The sequence below is a fragment of the Etheostoma spectabile genome, unplaced genomic scaffold, assembly GCF_008692095.1.
Source record: "Etheostoma spectabile isolate EspeVRDwgs_2016 unplaced genomic scaffold, UIUC_Espe_1.0 scaffold00018250, whole genome shotgun sequence".
Classification (NCBI taxonomy): Eukaryota; Metazoa; Chordata; class Actinopteri; order Perciformes; family Percidae; genus Etheostoma; species Etheostoma spectabile.
In genome coordinates, this window is record NW_022604179.1 from 544,877 (window position 1) to 564,176 (window position 19,300).

Here is a 19,300-nt window from a genome sequence, read left to right on the forward strand (position 1 = left end):
AATGCCTTGAATATAAGCATAACTTTTGTTTTGCAAAAGACACTGCACAGGGCAACTTTAAACATGAGTTTTACTAGTTTGATGTGCATGTAAAGTTCAATGTGAAACACTGATCTTAGATGTTTAGAAATGGCAATTAATAAAAATGTTCAAGACGGTTCAACCTGTTGTTTAACCTCAACTAGATGTTAGTATGTTGCCATAAATGACTCATGTACAGTTTAATATTTATGTAGTATCTATGTACAATCAGTATGTATAGTTTTCCATTTAAAAAAGGTTAAATGTGCATTTGTCATTCATAGAGAAATTTAAATTGTCATCTGCATTTTCTTGCCGTTTATAGTATAGATAATTTCAGTTCCCCTTTTACAGATCCTGGCAATAAATGTCAGAGGAATTTAGAAAAGAAGAAGAAAAAAAAAAAAAAAAAATCAACCCACCAAATTCTACTGCAGAATTTTTTTTTTTTTCTACACTTGTATGGCATTTAGCACCAAGAGGATTAACCAGTCCAAGCGTATGGGAACAAACAATTTTTATTTTATAATGCAAACTGCAACATATGAATTATATTATTTACCCAAAGGAGCAGAAAAAAGGTCATATACCTGTGGCAAATACATCACACAGTCTGTGTTAAATCTAAGTCCAACACAATATTTTCATCTAAACCATAAAGGGAAAAGCCACCCTAAAACAAAATGTACATTCCTTTGATGTCGGACAGTTCATTCTTATTTTGTGAACATAATCAAGTCTCACCCAACACAAAGAGTCTTGTTTTTCCTCCACAGACAGCGCTAAAGGGAACCAGACTTTATATCAAAGTCAGTGATTTGATACGGGATATTGGCAAATATTATTCAGGATCAACAAGCTCAGACATACAGTTGTTGCTCTTGGGTTTCTGATTCAAGTTCTGTTCACAAATTTTAATTGAACTGTGTAATATCATAGGATTCATAAAGTGAATTCATCAGGGTTTTTGCTTTTAGAAGGCATTCTATCAAAGGATTTCTAAGCACGAACATAGCTCAGTGGAACACTGAACCTCAATCAGTTCAGTTATTGCTTAGATAAATAATATTTACTCTACAAGAGAAAGATAAGTTTCTCATTATTCAGATGTATGTATATAAAAAAAAAAAGCAGTTCTAAAATGTTTTATCAAATTGACTTTTTTTTTGGTTGAAAAATCCCTGCGCTGTTGAAACATTTCACCATTTTGTACATCTGCATCAAGTCTTGGAAAGTTTCAGAAAGGATTAATTGATTGGCTGAAAAACCAGCCACGTGACGAAAACAGTGATAGAAGTCTTTTGTAACTCTGGGAAAAAACAGTAAGTAGCACCATGTTCGCTAAGAGCAAGCCAGAAGGTAAAAGGGGAGTTCAGGTGTGCACTTTAATGCTGCGGCTGGCAACAAAAACTGCAGATCCTTCAAAGTCACTTTTTGGTCTTCATTCTCCTCCGTCGTAGTCTGGCTGTGTGCAGCTTATGCAAATATAGTCCTCCAACTCAGCTCGCTCAGCAGACAGTCCCACACAGATCTGGTGGAACCACTGATTGCAGCTACCGTCACATTGGACCCAGTTTACCTGGAAAGCGGTAAGATGAGAAAGAAAGAAAAAAAACAAAAAAAAAACGTGAAAACAAAAACCAATACGTTTAAAGTCTGATCATTAAAACCCTTTCATGTGGTATATTTAGTAGAATGATATAAAACAAACCTCGTCGCCCTCTGGCTCTCTGCACCATGGTGCAGCACACAATGAGTAATCCTCTTCGGAATCTGAAGCAGCGGGGTCAGACACCGGGTGTGTGGGAGAACAAGTCCGCTTGGTTTCTTCGCTCCTCTCTTTGCTCTTCTTAGACTTCTTTTTGCGGCACTTTTTGGCCTTCTCACTGTGCTGCGAATCTGAGCTGTCCTTACGTCGCTTGGTCCTTTTGCTCTGACCATTCCCCATCTCCTTTTTGACACTGGAAACTCCATTCTGTGTCAATACCAATATTACAATAAATATACCAAAATTAGTGATTACATACCAAGTCTGATTGAGAATATGATCTACAAGCAACAGACTTTGCAGCATTTGTCATTACCCTGTTGTGGTGGGGGCTCCCTCTCTGAGACTGTTGGTCCTCTTCTGTGTTGTTCTCACAGGGGGCACTATGTGAGAGCAGGGGGGCCAGTTTGTACAGCAGGTATCTGTACAGCTGCTCGGTTTCAGGCAGAGTGACCTGCAGCAGGAATCCCTCCACCATCAGCTCCTCCAGCTCAGGGCCGAGACCTGTGACAAATATGATGAAAAAAAAAATACAAGTGTGCATAGATGCAAAGTGCCTAAAGCTTTAAAACTTACCCTCGAGTGGAACAGACTGGTGCGCTGTATGAAAATATGAACCGTTTATTTCCTGAGTCAGATGTGAAGATATTCCAGGTCCAGCTCTCCCCTGAAACAAAAAACATGCTTGACAGTGATGGGTGTGTCTACAACGCTAATGTCAAAAATCAAGAGACTCATTTATTCAACTATTTACATTGAGTTATAAAATGTGTTTCCACTGACCATCTTTGATACTTTCTCCAGCACTCCCTCTGTGCAGGCCTGTTGAACTCTGTGCTGCCATCGCACCGTCCTCTCGATGAGGAAGCGCAGGGCGTCCCCTTCTGGCAGCCGAACCCGAATCCTCTGCAGCGAAGCCAACAGGGGCAGGACCTTGTCCAGAGGGGGTTTCCTCGACCGATGGCAAAGTGGGCAAAGCCAGGCTTGGCCGTACCCGAGGTCTGCTGTTGTTGTAATGCAGCCGCAGTGGAAAACATCTCGACAAAGCTCACACTGCATCATGGCACCCGAAGGGGCCTTTTGGCAAACACAAACACTAAGTGCACAACAGTTTTCAGCAGGAACAAGCTTGGACTCATTTGAAGTACGCAGAGCTAATAAGATCTCCATCTCCCTCTGGCGGACCTCAGCAAGAGTGGCCATCTGTAAAATAAAAAATTTTACTCAATAAAAAGTAGTGTGTGTGTGTGTGCACGCACGCACGCACGCACACGCACGCACGCACGCACACACACACACACACACACCATTTAGGATAAATATGGGCCAATTTGGATTAATGAAAGAATTTAGTATTTATTTTGGTAACTTTTTGTTTGCATTTTGAGCCACTCTATTAAGTCACATTAAGTAGCAATTAGCACAACTGTACTGAGAAAAAATGAAGGATAAAAAAACTACAGCTACTCACAGCAGAGGCGGAGTCCTTGCTCTCAGAGAGAACTCTCTCTACATCAAACAGAGACTCCAGTTTTGTTGAAGATTTTTTACTGATCTGTGTAGCTTCCTTTGCTTTTTTAGCTCTTGACTTTTGATGCACGGCCCCTACGTCACATCTCGGACAAAGCACCTGAAAACATAAAAGCAAAGCACATTTTTTTCTTGTCATATTTGGAAAACAGCTTTGAAATGAGCACACCTAATATCTGTTTACCTCAAGGAGAGAGAAAGGAGAGTTTTTCAGTAGGAATGTCTTTGCTGCGCTCTCCTTCCAGGTCTGAACATCACTGACAAGAGCCTCCAATCGACTCAGCGGGTCAAGCCTCACTGGGATGCTCTCTGCTCTGAGAAGCAGCTCAGCAAGGCTGTCCAGCACAGGAATGCGTCCCCCGAGCTGCAAGAGAACACACACAAGATTTAGAATAAAAACTCGACCATCTCAGGCCAAGTGTTAAGTGCCGAGAACATTCAGCATGGCTTAAGTTGAAGTGTACTTCACCTGAAGTGCTTCAGCTTCATGGAGCCATTTCTTGGCCTTGGTGATGGCCTCCTTCAGCTGCAGACAGTTGGGCAGAAAGGCAGGGATGTTTTCTACTTCCTGTAGAGCGGCGTCGAGTGTAGCTATGCTGTGATACGGCCTGTGAAGGGAAATGGGCTTTAGTGAATACAGTGTTCATGTTCAGAATTTATACAATGTTTGATGTTGGAGTGTCATTTGATATTTTGTCTTGTGTGTTTAAATTTTAAATCTTAGTTACATAAGAAAAGATTTATGTAAACATTGAGTATGATATGATCACATGATGTGTTTGCGATGGCAGAGTCTGGTGCTTTACAGCGTGAAGTCTCTGTGGAGTCGTCACAACACCATGATCCCCTTTCCACCACTATCCAGCTCTGCAGACTTGGCACATTTCACTCGGTACTGTTTAAAGTTAAAGCTGAGTTCACGTTTTCACTTCACGTTTGTTTAATAAAGTTACAATTGTAGGGATGTTAAAGTATGAAATTACCGTTTAGATATACCGACTTTACTGTATTTTAGCTAAAGTTACAGGAAGCAAGTTCACAACTGGGACCAATGAATTCTGATTAGTGGCAGATTTCTTGTTCCTTTCATAGAAGAGATGTTCAGAACTAGTAGGTAGTAGGTGTGGTAGCGTGTTTGTCATGGGAAATGGATGGTCTCTCGTCGCTGTAGTTTATTATGTTTTTCAGGGTAAATTGATATCTTATGCTGAAACTTTGTCAGCCTTGACACTATCGTTTCTGAAGATTTGATATAAAAAAAAAAAAAGGTAATAACTTTGAAAAAGGATAAGAACAAAAACAATTATAGGAAAAAAAGCTGTATTATCTATTGGACCTAGAACCTGGACCTAAGCCCCAGTGCAGCTCAGTGTCCTCACCTGGCTTCCATGAGGCTGAGCACCCGCTCCTCCCACTGCTCAGACACCGTCAGCAGCTCCTGCAGACGAGCCATGGCTCTCTCCACAGAGCTGTGAGGGGCCAAGCCCACGCCCTGGTCTATCAGCCTACGCATGGTGTCCAGACAGAGGCTTTCTGGTCGGCTGCTGGCTTGCTGCACGGCCTCCAGCCAGCGCGCCTGCTCCAGTCTCTCCCTCAGCAGGGCCAACTGAGGCAGCTCCACGTCCAGGCCCAGGCTCACATCCAGCAGTTCCTGCAGCTCCAGCGGGCTGGGCGACTCATCAGATAGGAGGCGCTGGCTGCGCTGCTGGAAGTCATCCACCCGGGTCAACAGGTCCTAGGGGGGGGGGGGGGGGGGGGGGGGTCACATTCAACAGGCATTTAGGGTGGATATTTGACTACAGAGACAAGACTTGATTCAAAAACAAATCCAAATTCACTTACATAAACCAAAGATTCAGAAATTGTAAAGTGAACATGTGATGACACAGAAATGTTAGGAGAGCTTTAATGTTTGCTAATTTCTCAAAGGAACCAATTCAACTTTAATGATGACTTACAGATCTTTCTTTTTTTGACAAATTCTTGAATTGAGATCAGTTGCCACTCATGAAATGAGTCCTTCTCATGAGATATCAACTTAAATTACTTTTAGGATTCAGGTAGTCATGTAAAGAAGAATGTGTCTAATCCAAGCTAACCTTCAGTAAAGGAGCCTGTCGGATGTTGCACGGCAGGTTGTCGAACTGTCGGACAAAAGACCTCAGCTCCTCAACAGTCAACTCGTTCTGGTTTTGAGACTTTCCTCCTCCAGAACGATACCTGAAATACAAACACAACTCTCAGGAAAATGACAGAATTGTCTTTAACAGCGAAAAAAAAGAAAGAATGTTTATAAACTACAACGCTAGAACCTTGAAATTAAAAGTCTGCGTTCTGCAACCTTTGTTTTAAAAAAATGCAAACCGTAATAATGTTAATAAAAATAACAATAATAACAAGGTCAATAACAACCACAAAGTGTGACGCATTATGGGTCAGAATGATTTTTATGGATGGGTGATTGATGGTCTTATTCTGATTCATAGACAAGTCAAAAAGTTGTGTTACAAAATTTGAATCTAAACCAACAGTGTCAAAATCTATTTGACGTACCTCGTCTGCCTCTTTCCATTGAGAAGCTGTTGTGCCATCACAGCAACTTTTTCAGCCTCTGAGACAACTTTGCGTAACCGATCCAGGAGGCTGATTTGTGGAAACGCCCTTGTTTCTGCCAGCTCCACCAGGCTGTGAAGCTCTTCCAAACCTGACCAGAAAGCAAAGTATAAAATATAAGGTAAAGTAATATAATACAGTGAGAGTAGTAATGACTATCTCCTTAAAATGAGGACTTTATGATGTTTGTAGTACAGAATGTTTTTTCATGGACTTCTAACCTCTTTTCTTGTTTCCTTTGTTCTCCAGGATGTCCTGCACACTACAGAGCCAGTCTTTATAGGACTCTGCACGCAGCTTCACTGATGCCATCATGGGATACAACTCATCCAGTGTAAACTTGTAACTGCAGGGAAAGACAAAACAAGGAAATTAATGTACAAAAGATGTTTGACATTGTTAAGGTTCAATGAAAAGTTATATTTCTCCTACCTAATGCCAAATGTAAATGACACTTTTGTCTGAATTTACTTTAGATGGGAAACTGGACATAGGAAGGCAGCCAGGCTTTTTTATCTTTTTACATTTATTAGCTGATTTTCATGAGAGTAAGCAGGGAATTTTGTTTATTTACTTGGTGATAGAAATATTTCAATTCAGACAAAAATTGAAACTGGGGCTAATTTTTACTAAGTGCCGTGTGCTGGGTCTTTCACAGTTAAACACCTTTATTTCACTCTTTATGTAAGAACATGTCATCACAGCTGCCAACTTCTGCCAGTTTGTTTCTCGCATTATTGTTTTGGCTGATGATAAAGGAGCTGAAAACCTGATGCAAGCAGCTTTAGGCATGCCCAAAAGGTAGCTTCAGCTGATGCATATTTTGACTGATATTACGATATGATTCAAGATATTGGAGGGAATGATAATTTTTATTGTCAATCTTATTTTCATTAACAAACATTAAAATTAAACAATTCAAATGATTATATTGTGATTTTAACAAATTATCTGTACTAGGCATGAAAATTAAAAAAAAAAAAAAAAAAATCATCACTATAGCATAGTAATATATTCCGTGGAAATACTGTATCAATACCCAGACGCTAGGTATCGATCTTTTATTATATATGCGTTGGTTAGTTTGTCTGTTTGACAATCCTGTTTTGCAGCAGTAAAAGTGAAGTGAGATGAACAAACAGAGAAATGTATCTTTTTAGATAAAACAGATGTTGACAAAGTTTCCTTTTGAGGACATCATTTGAAATTGGGAAAAATTTCAAGATGGAAAAAAGGAAATAAATTGAAATATATTGCACTATGTTTAAAATCACAATAATATTGTATTGTGACATAAGTATTGTTTTGATATTGTATCGTGAGGCTTCTGGTGAGTCTCACTCCTAATCTGTACCAACCTAAGATGTTTTCTTTAGTCTGTAGGATACAATTTGAGGTTTGACACACAATTTGCTTTTGAACAAATACAGTATTGCGAGCCCCCCCTGCAATTTGGATTTGCACTAGTCCATATTGTGATTTGGATAAAATTGCAATTAACTGTGCAGCACTAATGCAGAGGATTCATAATAGTACAACAAATAAAAACATAAATTAAATTCAGAAGCGAGTATGTTCAGTTGTTGCGGTTAATGGAGACTCACTGGAGTGTAAGGTTGCTATGAGGACATGAGCAGAGGTCCCGGGTGTGGTACAGACAAACCCTCTTGCCAGGACTGCAGGCACAGGTGATGCCAGACAGGTAGCAGGTGGTCCGACACTTGCTGCACTGCCGCTCCTCATCTGGGAGCACCTCATAATCAACTTGTAGAGATTGCACCACACCCTGGGGAAAACAATTCACAGTCAGACCGAGGAGACGTGGAAACATGACAGCTGTGCAGGCAGAAAAAGTCTCTAGTGTATCCTTGACACATCATTAAGCGTGTATCAGCTTTGCTATAACTGCTCCACAAGACCTAATACAACAAACTAAATAATGAGATTCAGACCTTTAATTCAAACAATTTTCACTGTTAAAATGTGTTCCGTTCCCTTCAATCAAGTTTGTGACCTATTAACCGTTTGGAATGATATGCAACTTTCAAGATCACTCACTTTACCTCCTGGATATCTATAATGTGTGCTGAAATATTAAAACTACATTGTGCCGTCGTTGAACTTTTAAATCTACTGTACTAATAAATAAAAGAAGAGACAATAGATCCTTAAGACAAGAACTCCTCACCATCTTGTTAATCTTTTCTCTAAGTCGTTGTTCTTCTTGGACCATTACAGTCATCTCCTTCTGCACTGCTGACGCCAGCTCCACATCCATTGTGTCTGCTTTATAGGCCATGTTACAAACCATCTCGTCATGTGAGAAGACACAGTACCTGCTCAGCTGCCGATAGTGGGTCACACATTCACGGCCGATAGGCATCTATCAAAATAAATAGACAAGTTTGAGTTTACTAAATTTGGATTAAAAGGATTAAAATTGTTTTATTCATGTTTTGTAAAAGCACTTTGGTATACCCCTCGGCATGAAAGGTGCTATATAAACAAAGTCATCATCATACAATTTGTTACAATTTTTGTTTCCCAACAATTATTTTATTAGCATACCTCTCTCTCATATATACATAGACACATATATATATATATATATATATATATATATATATACACATATACATATATATATATATATATATATATATATATATATATATATATATATATATATATATATATATATATATATATATATATATATATATATATTTCTGTTTCTCAGTTAAATCTAGGTGCATAAACGTAACTCTTACTGTGTAACACCATGACATGAATCAAGTGAATCTGGTATTGTGAAACAAGAGTAGTAACAGATTTCCTTACCCAGTCCATGGTGCAAAAGTTGACAGCTTCAGCAAAGTTGAAGCCCTGGTTGAATCCGCTGTGGTATGCTCGGGGGAAAGTGATGACAAACTCGCCTGCACATTGGTTGGTGCGATAAATCTAGTTATCAGTAAGAAAAGAAAAAGGAGATTAAAAAAAATAATGATTTGTTATAAAGAGGGTACTGAGCCTGACAACCATGAACCCAGCTAAGTTCTGATGTCTTGAATTAGATTAGTTTTTATTAAAAATCTAGAATTTGATCTATTATGTACTTCAAGTAAAAGATTTTCCCCCCCAAAAAACAAGACAAGACACTGCAACATGTTTAAAATGTGTATCAACTTTGTTGATGCCAGAGGAGTATCATATTTGATTTATATAATAAGTGCCACACTTTGTTGTGCAACTGTGATGTGTGATATTTAAATGTAAGGAGTTTCATCATTACACTCAGCAGACAATGAGCTTGCTTTGTTTCACACATTTAAATGTGATAATTAATAAGTAAGTGCAACAGTCAGAACAGGTTACCGGGACGCCGTTGTTCATCAGCGTGTTGGGATTCATGATGGTAACCAGCTGGTGAAGGAGGTCTGGCTGGGACTCAAACAGCTCTGGTGCCAGGTTCTTCATGACTGACTCCAGGTGCTCTGCGGCGTAACCAGGCGCCCCATACCACGTCTTTGGCTCCCCCCTGCAAACATCATCCACACTGTTAGTGAAAAAAGTGTTGCCACACAAATTTCTTTGAAGACACACAGAGACACAAAAAAAACACACAATCATTTTTCAGAAAAAAAGGATACATAAATGTCACATACTCAAAAAAAGCTAACATGCACATTATACAATGTTTTGTAGGAGGTTTACAAAACTGCATTTCTTGTGAAAGGACCAGTATGTTCCTCGTGTAAGAAAGTCAAACTTCTACATTAAATCACTATAAAAAGATACACAACAGAGTTTAGGGAGAGTGCACTCTACCAGTGAAGATAGTTTATGGAGTAGCTCCAGTGGTCCTCAATATGCCAGCAGAAGGAGGAGAAGCACATGCCCACATACAGCCAGGGCAACTTCATCCCACAGATGTCGGCTGTAATGTGAGTCAGCACAGAGGAATCCAGCACCGGCATGTTGTTCAGGTTCCAGCCGCTGCTCAGGTAATGCTGCAGGTGAGATAATGTACTCCACTTTACTTTCTACTCAAATATAGCCGTGTTCAGCTGGCATTATAGTGTTTATCACTGGGAAAACCAATTTTTCCAGCTAACCAGCCAAAAACCTGCGAATTGCTTTAGGAAATACTGAAAGTTGTTTTGAAAAACAACATTATTTGTAGTACCTCAATGTTATTATTGCTTTGATGATCAAAGTTTGTGATGTATTGTGGGTGGGCATGTTTTTAGACATGTTGTATGAAAAAATGGTTGGGGAAGTAAACTATTATATACAATTCCCCCTTTACAACTCAATGACCACTTATATTTTCAGGTTTTAGAGAGACAAAAGGTATATATATATATACACACACTTAAAATTAAAACTTGATTCTGCCCGTAAATGGATGTTATACTTCATCCCTAAAACAGCAGGCAGATTGTACCTTATCCTCTGGAGAGACTTCAAAATGGCTGGTACTCAAAGGGAAACCACTTCCAAACTCCTTGGAGGCAATGTCTGCTCCATACTCCACAGTGACATCCTCCTCTATGGTGCTGACGAGACGCCAGAACTCCTTCTCCACTAGCTCAGTGGGAACCATCTAAAACACACAAGGAGATGACATGGTGGGGGGGTTGGTTACTGTCAGATAAACAGGACCATCTCTGAAGTAAAGCATTCCTTTGTTACAGCCCATGGTTATAAAACAGAAGTTATGGTGCCTTCAGGACTGTTTTCCCTAAAGATCTTCCAAAGTATGCCTTATAAATAGAACCATTACCAATTATTAAAATAACTATTGTGTGAATACAAATAACTTTTGCTTCCACTGTGCCAAACATGTCCTAATTAGCGTATTGGCCTGAATATAGGAAAATCCTGATTATAAGACAACCCCCCCCCCCCCCTTCTTCAAGACAATTTTGAAGAAAAAAAAAGAAAAAGAGAAAAGACAAAATCTTGTTTTTATTAAGGAAATCATCCCACAGAACGTCAGCCTCACTGCCCAGCTGCTCACTATTTGGCACCATCTGCTGTTGTGAATATATTTTGACATTTAAAACGCAGAATGTACTGTAAGACGACCCCACTTTTTTAGACGTATTACCAAGAAAAAAACCAACCCGTCTTATATTTAGGCCAATACGGGAGAAGGGAAACCTCTTCGTTATTAATTAACAAGTGATGCAAACTCACATGAACTGGCATGTTGAAATAATCAGACTTGAATGAATCGGCCATGTCTCCAAATGCCTGGAGGGTGTAGCTTCTGCTGGCCTGCTCAAAACCAAAGGCAACAGGAGGTTTGCAACATTCCTGTAAAAAGATGAGAAATTAAGTTAAAACACTAGGGAGTTGTATTATATTTGTGAATATCAGGCAGATGATTACACACTTCCCTGCCAGGATTATGAGTGCGGAACTCAGAAGTTGAAGCTGGAAATGACGTCACACCTGAGTTGAATGTGTTGGGTTTCATTGTTTTCATTAGCTCTAGCCAGGTTAGCCGTTGTTAGGAATGCCAGTTTGTAACAACGCAATACGCAGATTTTTTGTGCATACAAACAGCGTAACATCATGTCCACAGATAGAAGATGGACAGCACGACTGAATGTGTACGACTGATTTATTGAGACAAAAATAAAACAGAAGTGCTTATAACTATGTTACTACAACTTATGATGCACGGAGAAGCCATGTTGGATTTTTATCTTGGGTTACTTAGTGGTTGTCAGGGGGCGTGGTTCCGACTTTGACCTCGGAAATACGACTTCCAAGTACAAATGGAACACACTATAAGCTCCCTGGAGGTGCAGCTCACCTGAGCCAGGCACTTTGGGCATCTCCAGTCGCCTTTGGGAACGTCGTGGAGGGGAGGGATTAGGCAGAAGATGTGATAGCTGTCATCACAGCCATCACACAACAGCAGGCGGTCCTCAGCAGTCCCATTGCCACAAACCAGGCACATGTACTGGTCCACCTAACGAGGAGGGACCATTTTAAGTGCTGCCTTTGTCCAGCAATGTGCAATTTTCTCTGTTGTGTCATTCACAGCAGAGTTACAACACTACAGCATTGAAACATGTTTTTTACTGGCACAATATTGGAATTATGGTGATGTAAGCCAAGATTTTTAAAACAAAACAATAGACCTACTTTATTCGAGGGAGGTTTCTTATCGAATACGGTTTCTTCATAATATGTTGGATGTTGAATGGGTTCCCGTTTGACCTCAGTGATTGACATCCTCACTGAAAGACACATGGGAAGGCTCAATGAAAGGTTTAAGATTCTCCAATGATGTCACTCATCATATCCGACACATTCCCCTTTTTTATCTATAGTCAAAGCAGCACTGCATGCTTTGTTCTTACCAGGTTCTTGTTTGCCAGCAAAGATTCCCATCCTCCTCCTAAGATTGGGACGACTCTCACCTGGTTCGGTTTTAACACAGCCCCTCTGTCAGCGTCATAGTCAGAGAAAAAACAAAACAAAGAGTGAGACAGAGCGAACAGGTGTTTATTTTAGTGGGTCCTCAAAAATATATGAGGGATACTCCATTACATCAGAAAAAAAAAAATGTCAAAAACATATGGCTTCACTATTAAAGTGCAAAATGGCCACAGTCACAATATATATCAGCTGGTTATCTGTCAAAGTATTCCAGTGTGGATTGCATACGAGTATAAACATACACTTGAACATGCATATATTAAGAACATACATTAGCATATCATACACATATTGAATTAAACATAGCACAAGTAATTATGTGTGAGAGAGAGAACTCACTTCGGATCTCATGCGTTTTGCTCGGCGAGCAATGCTGCAGGTCTCCTGAGGCTGGACAGACTGCCGCTGCGGCAGGTCGTGAGGAGTGTACTCCTTATCTTTAGTGTCATTGGTCAAGGTGGCTCTCTGCAAAGAGAAATAGGTGAATGTGATGAAAGTGCCTTCATATATTATACTTCTTCAAAGACAATACACAGGAAATGCTATTATGAATGTGGGGAACTAAAGACAAATCTCATTAAAAAAAACTGTGTTCCTAATATTTCAATACTGTATCAGTGATTTTATTCTTGTCAGTTCTAGTTTTATGACACAGAGAACACCAGTGCTACCAAGGTTAATTTAAACCAAATCAATTGGTTCCTAATCTTTTAGGAATGTGATGCAGGAAAACTCACTTAAACACCAAAAAAAAAACCATCCTTAGAGTATTAAGTTATGTGCTAAATGAAAGGCCATACTTTTCTTTCTACAACTTTCTCAGGACTAAAAACTAAGACAAGATCAAAGGACCGCTTTAATTCAATTAAAGTAAAGATGTTCCCAAATTATAATGCTGTCAACTATCATATTATACTTAATACTGTGTGTATTAAGCTGGTAAAGAAAGAGTTCTAGTCACCACGTGTGGTTCATACTAATAAACTGTGAAACTTGAAAAAGGCAATTCCAATCAACATCCACTCAATTTCAAACAATTCTAAACAAGTTGCTCTGCTGGGAAAAGCAAACCTAAGCGATAGGGGACGTACAGGCAGATTGTCTCCAGTCTGGAACAGGTTATATGGGTAGAGGATCCTCTCATAGTGGGCCCGCAGATGGGAGCCAATAGCCTTGCCTGGAGCAAAGCCCAGCCTGACTGATATCTTAGTCCAGCGCCGCTCTCTGCAGACGGCATCGAAACCTCCCTCTTCATTCACCAGCTTGGACAAAGAAAAATGTAATATTCAGTCTGTATGTGAGAAAACTTGTTTCATTGTGAATTTCTTAAAACATACAAAATTAAATCTTTATAGAGTCCTGATATTAAAACCAGCCAGGATTTGCACGCACCTTATTCAGCTGGTAAAGATCCAAAATCTTTCTTTCCACGTGAGGGATTTTCAGAGTGCATCCTTGAAGCTCCCAGAACTTTGCTATTTGATCCAGGAAGTTAAGCTTAACCCTGGTCTGAGCCTGAAAGTATAGTGAAAAGAAAATGGCGTTTATTGAACATTTTCATTGTTTATTCTTTATCAACATAATAACAAAACAGCTCAACAATAATTCACCATATATATTAAAGCTTTAAATTGTTTGTTTTACATTGTTTGAGAAAATGGACAAAGATGGGAACAGTGTGGCAATAAAAATACCAGAATGAATACATTTTTATTTACCAAATACCCCCATTTACACTTACCACATTTTATGTGTCTTAAATATATAAACATAATAAATAAATGAATGTACCTCCAACTCATTAAGTCTTTGTATCCGTGGTGTGAATTTCAGTCTGTCAACATCACAGGCAAATGGTGGCTGCCATTCCTGAGAAATTTAAAATAAAATAAAAAATAAATAAAATCATTTGTAAATGACACCAAATCTTGGATGGGTACCCTGAAACAAAATCTGATGTGTTAGAAAGAATACATCATGTACAATTACCTTACTACTAAACACCACCCATTCTGAACATACAAGTCAATGCAGTTGTTCAGTAACCCTACAGGCAAAAGCACAGGAAGTCATAGTAGAGTGTCTGTGCAAACATGCTGTGCACAGGAAATCAGGTTGGTCAGTAATTTCTAGTAACGGTTTATTACATGCAAAACCACACTAAAATTTAAAAATATCTTCAAAATGTGTTTGTCTTATTCATCAAATAAACAATATCCCCAGGATGTCATTCCACGAAACATACAAAACTATCACATTGCTGCCTGTCGCTATGTGAAGGCGTTAACCACACCAACGTGACCACACCATCTGTCTTACTGACAGATGAAACACTGACATGTCTGATATCAATGCACTTTTCTTTCACTGTATTAAAACAAAAACCTACTCATGCTGGATCACACAACATCCGGCAAGACTATTAATTATTATACTTTGTAAAAAGAGATTATGCACTGGTAAACAAATGCAGTAAATAAGATAACCAGTTCCTTTGCCTATCCCATGTAACAGAAGCCCTACAATATCATCATCCTCATCATCATCCAAGACTAGAGAAGACGGTGTTAGTGGTGGCTCAAGAGAATTATTAAATGTGTGATACCACACTCCTGCTGAATTGTCAAGCCTGAGGATATTAACAAAATGAGAGAAAAACAACTCGAGAAATTGGGTGAGTGTGATGGAAAGTGTGCTATCCTGGATAATATGAAGTTGATAATGATTTACAATTATATTGTTACTTTGGTAGCTAAAAAACTGTTAGTATGAACAAAACTCTAAACTGTTAAATGTAGAGTTGAAATAATCCAGCTATTTCTTCAAAGATTTCCTACATCCCAGATTAATTTCTGATACTGTGGAACAGACAGAAATACTTATTTTAGCAGATAAGTTTCAGATTTGCCCTTCATAACAGAATGCAAGAAAAAGCTGACAGAGCACTAGCCAGTTTCACACCGTTTAAGGTGTTCACTGAAATCTTTGAATCTTCTACATGAATCCATAAACTGAAAGTATGTATAGCCACGCCTGCTCTGCCACAGCACTGATTGGATGGTTACTTTTTCCTTTGATGTGGTCAGATTCTGGGCTCAACAATGGGAAAAAAAACAAAACAAAAAAAACAGACCACATAATGAATACCAATCTTAAACAGATGAACCGAACAGGCTTTTTTGCACGATACACAGTATGTGTTTGATTTTTACATATTTAAGTGCATTTCATTCAATCTTATTACGGAGTAATTCGTAACTGACACCGCATTGCAATGAAAAGTGGGCATGCCAAGTTGGCATGCAAGATGTGTAAACTGATCATGCAAAATTAGGCCACAGCTCTGGGTCTAATTCAAACTTTAATTAGACCAATATTTCTTAATTGGTACAGAAGCATATAGTTCTTTTTTTTTTTATTGTCAGCATTTTTCTTTCTGACCACCTGCTGCATGCAATGTTACTGTGGCATTAGCACTAGAAAAAGTCAAATGTGGCACACAAGATTTACTGGGTCTGGCCAGGCCTTTTTTCTTACTAGGATGGAAACACTGGTCAGAGTAGGGACAACAATGGCCGCATTAACACAACCTTATCATCTGTAGACAAAGCTGGATTAGAACCACAATTGCCCTGGCACAAAAGAAAACCAATCGCTTTGAAACATATGGAACTGCACTGTTTTTTTGCTGTTGCCATCCTTAACACACAAATCTGACCACACCAGTTAAGAGTACGAGTGCAGTTTTGGTCTGAACACGACAAGCCTTCCGCCAAGCACAAAATGAGAAATACAGGTGGTGACTTGTTAACCACAAACAGCCTTAAAAATGCTAATCATTTGCATATGTGCTACTAACGTCTACAGTCAAAATGTGACCAGTGCAACTCCTTAGAGAATTAACTCTAAAGAAGTACTGTGCACCCAGAAATCACTGATCAAAAACAGGTTGTGATGCAATGTCTTCTTCCCATCTAAAAAAAAAAAATCTTGGTTTATACTCGTGAAAAGTAAACAAAGACAGAAGATCTCAAGCCAGATAAAATAAAAAAAATAAAAACACAGGACATTGCATGTAGATACACGGTGTAAAACTTTGCCATCGAGGATGCCCCATGTCCTCTTTATACAAACAAACACAAAACAAACAAACATTCACATATTTCCACTCTCTCAGATTCCCATTGCTAAAGGATTTAAGGTTGTTTATTGGGTTGTTTGGCCCACACATCACCCTGGAGCCAAATTCTGTTCTGAATGTTTAGTAGAAAATGCTGGTGCGTGACACAGGGCTGCAGACAATGGTGCTTACATAGAATTTGACTAAAAAGAAAATGTCTCTTTTTGGTATCAATTTTGGTATCAAGAAGCAGGCATTATAATTAAACTTGTTGGATATGCTGCTTCTTACCATATATCGGCATTTAGTTAAAAAAAAGAAATCATTACCCTGCATTTTTAAAACCCTTTATAAAGTAAGATATACCCAGTAAAATACATACTTCTTACCATGATAATTTAGAGCTGTCTGTTCAGGCTAGAGTGTAATAGCCTATAGCTCTGTGTCTTAAGTATGATACTTCTTAATTAGAAAAAAAATCTCTATATAAAGAGATTATGCTCAGTCAAAATAATTCAGTAAATAAGATAACCAGGTCCTTTGCCTATCCCATGTAAACATAGCCCTAGACTATCAGCATCCAATCTTTGTCAACAGCTTTTGTTTACATGACCTGTCCACTTTCAGCCATGCCTTCAAATCATTTTTTACAGTCTATGCTTCAAATCCAGGTTTCTTTTTGGATGAGCAAACACCAAGCAGTCTCCGACCCACCCTTTTTTTGGTCACGTTGCAGCCCATTCACTCCTACCCGTGCTGTTTAGCCGCATAAAATGGGCTTTTACAGCTTGCTTATTTCTTCTAAACATGAGTCTTATGTTATCTGAGAGTATACACATTACAAAAAAAAAAAAAATCCATCCATGACCTTAAACTGACACATTGATAACAGTCAGAAATTATGTCATCGGTCATGATTTTATCATTTATTCCAATAGAATTTGCTCTTTATCTAATTTGCGTGGAGGCTTGACACACCCTTGAATAAGATTACCCCCTTCTTTTATCCCAATGTATCAGAAATAAGGTCAATGTAATTTTGGGGAAAGGTCTATAACTAACGTTACTTTCTGTCCTGAAATACTTAATATTTGACTCATGCGAGGTGTTAGAGAAGTATGGATTATGGCATAATAATCATCCAATTAGAAAATGATTATATATATATATATATATAAAGTCCAAGAGTTGTTTTCATGATATAACGTTACTATGCCAGTTAGCTCACAAACTAGCTAACACTGTCAACAATCGGAGATGGCCGTGATCAACTAGGTTTCAAACATGTTAAAGCTATGATAACAAACAGAGAAACAGAGGATCCGTTGAGCTCCGTGTTATAAAGCGTCCCTTCTCTCCATAAACAGTTGGTCACCAAGCACGTAGCTACGTAACGTTAGCCAACGTTACGTGTCAGACAACTGCAGCTTTAAACAGGCCTGATTAACGTTAGCTAGGTCACCTCATACTGGCTAAATTGGTCGTCGAAACCTGCTGGGGAAAGTTAAGCTATACATATAACTAGCTAACTGTTTAAAAGTTCTGGGCAAATCATTAGTTAAAATCTTGGTGAGCTAGCTAATGTCCGTGCGGCCAGTCCAGGACGCATTTCCTACTGCGCTAACGTACACACTTTTATTTGCATACAGGAAAACTTCAGCGTTTGAATATTATTATTTTTAGAAACGTGTTCTTTAGGCTAGTTAAGTGGTATATACATAATAAATACATGTCTGGAAGGTAAAAAGCTAATCAGGAAACAGATTTCTCAGTCTGAAAATGCTTTGCTATCGTTGCAAACACAACACACTAAGCTCTGGCTAGCTGACAATTCAAGTCGGAGCCGCAATCCGCCATGTTGAAAGCGGTCTAAAAACACAACTTTGCCTGCTAAATTATAAACAGCAGCTGAGGCCAACATACCACGCCAAAAAAGCCTCGAATAACTGTCAAAATGAAGAAATACTCACCGGCGGCGGTCGGACCTTACAGATGCCAGTTTTCTCTGCAATGGGTCGTATTTTGTTGATGTACGCAAAAGGGTCGGCAAATTCCTCCCAGCTGGGCTCAAAAACAGGGCACTCCGGAGGGGGAATGAACTCATTCAGCTGTGGTTGAGTCATCGTTGCATCTTCGTTATGACTGCAGCTGAAATATTTTTATAGTCCTCACGCCGAATATGCTCGATATTAATTTTCTGTCTTTCAGTTCATGTCCACTCTCTCCACTCATTGAACTCAAAGACGAATTATCTAGTTGGAGATGAGATGTGACAGCCAGTGACGGTGTACCTCCGCTTCAAAAAGTAGACACCGCAACCTACAATCATTTTTACACAGTTTGATGTTATATCGCATGTAAACACACTATTTAGGCATTATTAAATTTGCCAATACTTATTGTGTATATAATTGTTTTTTAACGTCAGTGATACAGCTTGTTCGTATCGTTTTAAATTCGTGCAATGCCTTAAGGTCTGAGTAAACACCTTTAACGTCATTTCAATCTACTTTAATACCGTTCCAAAATAAACTATAATAGAGTTTGCTCTCACACAATTAACACTTTGTGATCACAGTTCTTTACAGTTAGCGATTATACACTTTATTGGTTCCGTGGTTTCCTATCAGATGATTGACCCTCTGTTGGATGAGTTTGATTCGTGCACCCTTTTGGCACGCGGGTGTACTGTGTCGAGTCAGTTTACAAATAAAGGGATTAGCTGCTTCGGCTCTTCCTTACCCCGCCCGGCTTAGCCCGAATAATAAACGTATCAGACGGTACATTGG

At 39.0% G+C, this 19,300-nt stretch overlaps 1 protein-coding gene across 1 annotated transcript; it reads right to left on the minus strand.

Annotated features, from left to right (window-relative positions):
* Window positions 1-521: 521 nt before the first annotated feature.
* LOC116679806 (lysine-specific demethylase 5B-like) lies at window positions 522-18,634 on the minus strand. Its single transcript, XM_032509251.1, has 27 exons — window positions 18,482-18,634; window positions 14,183-14,260; window positions 13,784-13,906; window positions 13,483-13,653; window positions 12,731-12,856; window positions 12,313-12,397; window positions 12,095-12,189; window positions 11,760-11,918; window positions 11,135-11,254; window positions 10,380-10,538; window positions 9,761-9,942; window positions 9,308-9,470; window positions 8,774-8,893; window positions 8,121-8,315; window positions 7,537-7,718; window positions 6,154-6,278; window positions 5,873-6,023; window positions 5,419-5,539; window positions 4,699-5,054; window positions 3,789-3,927; window positions 3,504-3,683; window positions 3,261-3,419; window positions 2,573-2,992; window positions 2,366-2,456; window positions 2,106-2,293; window positions 1,733-1,996; window positions 522-1,600 (listed from the first exon to the last, which is right to left on the minus strand). The coding sequence occupies exons 1-27, from the start codon at window positions 18,632-18,634 to the stop codon at window positions 1,463-1,465; spliced, it is 4,443 nt and encodes a 1,480-aa protein (XP_032365142.1). The 3' UTR covers window positions 522-1,462.
* Between the last annotated feature and the right edge of the window lie 666 nt (window positions 18,635-19,300).